This window comes from Culex quinquefasciatus, chromosome 3 (genome assembly GCF_015732765.1).
Source record: "Culex quinquefasciatus strain JHB chromosome 3, VPISU_Cqui_1.0_pri_paternal, whole genome shotgun sequence".
In the NCBI taxonomy this organism is placed as follows: domain Eukaryota; kingdom Metazoa; phylum Arthropoda; class Insecta; order Diptera; family Culicidae; genus Culex; species Culex quinquefasciatus.
This window is the reverse complement of record NC_051863.1, coordinates 171,553,652-171,558,583: the sequence shown is the minus strand read 5'-3', so window position 1 is coordinate 171,558,583 and position 4,932 is coordinate 171,553,652. Positions and strand designations below refer to the sequence as shown.

The following is a 4,932-nucleotide window of genomic DNA, read 5'->3' as shown; positions in this document are numbered from 1 at the left end:
GGGTCGTCCAGTGGAGCAAAGAAGGGGAGCCGCGAGTTGTGTTGATTTTTGTTTGTGCGAGCGTGTGTGTAGTATGGAGAGTACACAGTAAACTACGTCGCTGGTTGAATTGGTGGGGTGGTGTGAGCGTGAGGAGAGAACTGTGAGTCGAAGTTTGGACAAAATATGTTGAAATAAGTTGATTCAAAAAATAGCAAAACATTTTGTCTTATAGGCAGCAAATGACCAAGAAGGTTAAAGTTACCTACAAACGAAAAAACAATAAAGCATTTTTCACAGTTTTTTAAAGTTTTTATCTGGAGTTTTTTTTTGAAAAGGTCCAATAAACCAAATTTCCAGTTTTTGCTTCTTGGGTGTTTTTTAAACCGTTTTGAGTCAGGGGTATTCAAAAACACCCAAAAAGCAAAAACTGAAAATTTGGTTTATTGGACCTTTTCAAAAAAAAATTCCAGCTATAAACTATTGAAACACAATAGATTATATGACCTTTCAAATAAAACTCTAAATTTTAACTTTTTTGTAAATGTAGGACTTCCTACATTAGAAATCACTGAAAAGCGAAAGCTACATGATTTTATTACAGTCCAGACTCGAATATCCGAAGGCCTCGGATAAAAATCACTTCGGACAATAGAATCACGAAAAAAAAGTTTTTTCGTTTTGTAGACCCTTTTCTCCCTTAATCGTGGTCATTTGCTCGTACAAAAAAATATGTTGTATAGAGCGTGGACAATTTACTAGAAATTTCAGACGAATGAGTCGAATGCAAACACTTTGTTTTTGGCCTATTTACTTTGTTTGGTCGGGGCAGGTTTCTTTGAAAACAAAAAAAGTTTTTTTATATTACAGCTTTGCCATGAATTAAATTCATATGAGTTCAATAGAAAGAAAAATGCACATTTAAGACAAATGCATTTTGTTTAAAATTTTATTAAAATTTTATTGAATTAATTTTAAAAATAGAAATATGAAGGAAAATTCTAGTTAATCAAAAACTACACAAATACAGTAAACAAAGTTTAATTTTGAAAGGTTGAATAATTTGATGGTTGAATTTTACTCTCTCTCGATGTAATTTTACCTATGATAATGTGGAGATATTAAAGTTAAACATAAAATTATGTAATTTCACACATTTTTATATGTATTTTTATAGGCACGAAATCTGTCTATTTTCCTAGATGTAATACAGTCAAGAGCATCAGCATGGTTGACTGTTAATGAGATGCTACTCCATTATTGACAGATCCCTCCTACCCAAAAAGCCTGCAGTTCAACGAAAGGGAGGAATTTTAGTCCGATAGTTGAAGTTTCAGACTAATCAAGCATATAGATTTTCGCTATATACCTGTTGACACCGCTTGAGGCCGTTGAATCTACAGCTTGTCCTTCAAGCATCAAAGGACTAATATATTAAGAGCTAGTAGGATAAGATATTGGTTTTTCGATGCCTCCCGAGCTACGATGCTATGGGGAGGACCAGGGTTGATTAAAAGACACAGCTGAATTTTCCAAGGACTCTATGATCTGGTACTGCACACGAAAAGTTGGCGTGTCGTGCAAGTGCTTATGTTCTGCACGCTGTGTCTATGGAAGCTCGTGCGTATGGTTACCAGTTGGTGTTTGAAAAATTAACAATCCACTTTTTTCCGAGCAGCGGAGCTTATCTGACGCGTTTAACCCTCGGTTCTAATCTAACCCAATCGAAATGGCAAATCGCGACCGGAAGCGTGAACTCGGTGCGGACTTGTTCGAAGTCAACCCGGAAACAAAAGAAGCCCAGTGTAACATCTGCAAGACCATCAACAAATCTCGTCGAAATTTTTCTTACAAGCGCCACTACCTGAATTTTCACCGGAAAGAAGCCATCGAACTCGGATTGATCAACGAAGAAGACGCCATTGGACCGGAACCAAAAGTTAAGAAGACGAAAGTACGGATGGACCAAGCTACGTACGAAAAATCGGTTGTCGATCTGGTTTCCGTCCACGGGTTGTCGCTGCGAACCCTTAACAGCCCAGCCATGCGTTGCCTAATGAATCCGTACGAAGAAGCTCTGAACATTCCGGCCATCAATTCGGTTTCTGTAAAACCAATGTTATCGGACATTGCCGGAGAGGTGAAATCGAAGATCATCCGAGAAGTTACTGGTAAATTCATCTGTCTCAAGCTCGACATTGCTACTCGTCTTGATCGAGACATGTTGGGCATAAATATCCAGTTCATGAAGCGAAAGAAGCAGGTTGTCCGAACTCTTGGCATCATCCAGCTCAAGCAGCGGCACACGGCGAAAGTTATCAAAGAAGAGGTCATGCGGGTGCTGCAAAACTACGGTATTGATTTGGAGTCGATTTACTCAATTACCACAGATAATGGGTCAAACATGCTTCTTACAAGCGAGCTGATTGAATTAGACTTGGATGAACTCCTTGAAGAGCTGTAAGTATTATATTCTTGGTCGATTCCGTTACTTCATCAATACAACATCATCAATTTTTAGCCATGAAGAAAGCTGTTCCGAGAGCGGGGACGAGGATGGCGACGAAAAACCCCAAAGAGTCGATGACGAAGACTTTGATCGTACTGATGAACTACGGAACATATTTTCGGCCGTCCGTTGTGCTGCACATACGGCGCAATTGGCCGTGCTGGACACCCTGAAGGAGACAAACATGCGGAAACACATCTCGGCGATCAAGGCGTTTGTTAAGAATCTACGAAAAATGCCGTACAAAAATTTACTCAAGAGTGACAATATCAACAAGCCGGTTCTTAGCTGCGACACGCGTTGGAACTCTGCTTACGCCATGGCCAAATCCCTCCAGGACAACAAGCAGTACATCGCGAACATGACCAAAAACGACAAGGTCTGCCATTTATCCGAGTCGGAGTGGGACTTTATTGAAGCGTTTGTGCACGGCTTCAAACCGATGGCGGTGTTGACTTATGCTTTACAGGCAGAGCAGTTAACTCTGAGCGATTTCTACATCTTGTGGTTCCGATGCAAGCTCGCGCTCAAAAAGCAGAACGATACAATGTCGTTGAAGCTCCTTCAAAATATGGAGAAAAGAGAGCCTTCTCTACTGAACAACAAGGCCGTGTTGGCCGCAGCATACGTAGATCAGCGAATAAACTACAAGCAAAGTCCTATTTTTGACGATGATCAAAGAGCAGCTGCGTTGGTAAGCAACAATTGTTTTTTCTCATTTTTGCAGTAAAAATTTACATTCAAAAATATTTTAGCGCCATCTGAAGCTCGTCCTGCGGCGAATAAGTCTTAGAAAAGGAACCGACCAACCGCAAGGAGTTCCAAGGTCGAGTCAGTCAGTTAACTCTGACGAAGACCCTCTGGAAGAGTTCCTGGTTGACCACGAAAATTCGTTCGAGCAGACGCAATCTGGATCAACACTTGAAAAACTCGAGAATCTTTCACTGAAGCCTCGACTGAAGCTGACCGAAAACCAGAACATAATCGAATACTGCTTTGAGGAAATGGGCAAGGATCAAGAAATGTGGGAGCTTGTTTCAGTAGTTTTGTCCTCTCCGGCCACTCAAGTTTCTGTGGAGCGCTCGTTCAGCGCACTCGCTTTCATTCTTTCTAAACTAAGGTCACGTTTATCGGAGGAAACACTTCATAACATATTATTGATTAGGCTCAACAATGAGTTGCTTCACTGAAACCTCTTCTATCATGATTTTTATTCATTCTGTTCACGTGTTAAAACATTATTTTCCATTATATCGTTGATTAAAAAAAGAAAATACTTTAATTGCCTTTCAATTCAACGCTACAAAAAGAACTATGAAGATAAATTCAAATAAGCACGCGTGCGCACACGTGCTTATCATGTGTGAGTGCTTATATAAAATAAGCACACTTCAATTAGAAGGGTGTTTTGCATTGCGGAAAGCTCTAAAAATCATGGGTGCTTTGTTTAGCAAAAAGCTCTACACCTAACAAATCTGCACTGCACGGTGCATATCTATCAACCCTGGGGAGGACCCGTCGGCGAGCCCTGCAATCTATGACGCTATGGGAAGGTTTTTGCAGGTTAACACACACACAGTAGTTTTTCAATATCTAATAAATTTTAATTTTAATCCGCTATTAACTCGACCATGGAATAACCGCAAAACAATCAATTTCGCTTGCGAACTTTCTTCACCCGCGAAAGAGAGAGGAGGCGAATCACGCAAAAGAAAATCGCTCCCGAAATTCTCCAAAATAATCAATCTGCTGATGATTATTGGTGAATTTCCTTGTCAGCACCACTTAAAATTATTTATTTCACTTTTCTTACACACATTGCCAATCTTCAAAATGTGACAGGTCATTTTTCGACGTGTGACGTTACATCGGCAAATCTGGAGTTTTTTTTAAAAGGTCCTATAAACCAAATTTTCATTTGTTTGCTTATTGGGTGTTTTTGAATACCCCTGACTCAAGGCGGTTCTAAAAACACCCAAAAAGCAAAACATTAAAATTTGGTTTATAGGTCCTTTAAAAAAAAACTCCAGAAATGTAGTATTGAAAAAGGTATTCCGCCGAATTATCAAGATGATCATTTTTGCCTTCCTCACTGAGGTAAGGCTATAATCCTGCTCTAAAAATGAACTTCGTATAAAAACGTCGTATAAGTAGTTCAAAAGTTATGTATAAAAATGTTTTTTCACATATATTTGGATCTCACTTAACTGTATGTAAACTATGTCCGGGTCCATCATCCGACACATCGTTGGTTAGGTTATCAAAAGACCTTTCCAATGAGTCCAAAACATTGAAGATCTGGCAACCCTGTCTCGAGATATGGCCACTTAAGTGATATTGATGTACTTTTTTGAAGCCGGATCTCACTTAAATGTATGTAAACTATGTCCGGATCCACCATCCGACCTATTGTTGGTTAACATATCAAAAGACCTTTCCAATGA

At 39.5% G+C, this 4,932-nt stretch overlaps 1 protein-coding gene across 1 annotated transcript; it reads left to right on the top strand.

Moving 5' to 3' along the window:
* Positions 1-1,738: 1,738 nt before the first annotated feature.
* LOC6039747 lies at positions 1,739-3,967 on the top strand. Its single transcript, XM_001849246.2, has 3 exons — positions 1,739-2,439; positions 2,501-3,182; positions 3,244-3,967. Exons 1-3 carry the CDS (start codon positions 1,940-1,942, stop codon positions 3,676-3,678), a joined length of 1,617 nt encoding a protein of 538 aa, XP_001849298.2. The 5' UTR covers positions 1,739-1,939; the 3' UTR covers positions 3,679-3,967.
* Positions 3,968-4,932: the final 965 nt, after the last annotated feature.

Bases quoted from the DNA above. Each gene is read 5' to 3' on its own strand.
- LOC6039747 (XM_001849246.2), top strand. From the start codon at position 1,940: ATGGACCAAGCTACGTACGAAAAATCGGTTGTCGATCTGGTTTCCGTC. The intron at 2,440-2,500 runs GTAAGTATTATA...ATCAATTTTTAG, and splicing joins GATGAACTCCTTGAAGAGCT to CCATGAAGAAAGCTGTTCCG. The intron at 3,183-3,243 runs GTAAGCAACAAT...AAAATATTTTAG, and splicing joins ATCAAAGAGCAGCTGCGTTG to CGCCATCTGAAGCTCGTCCT.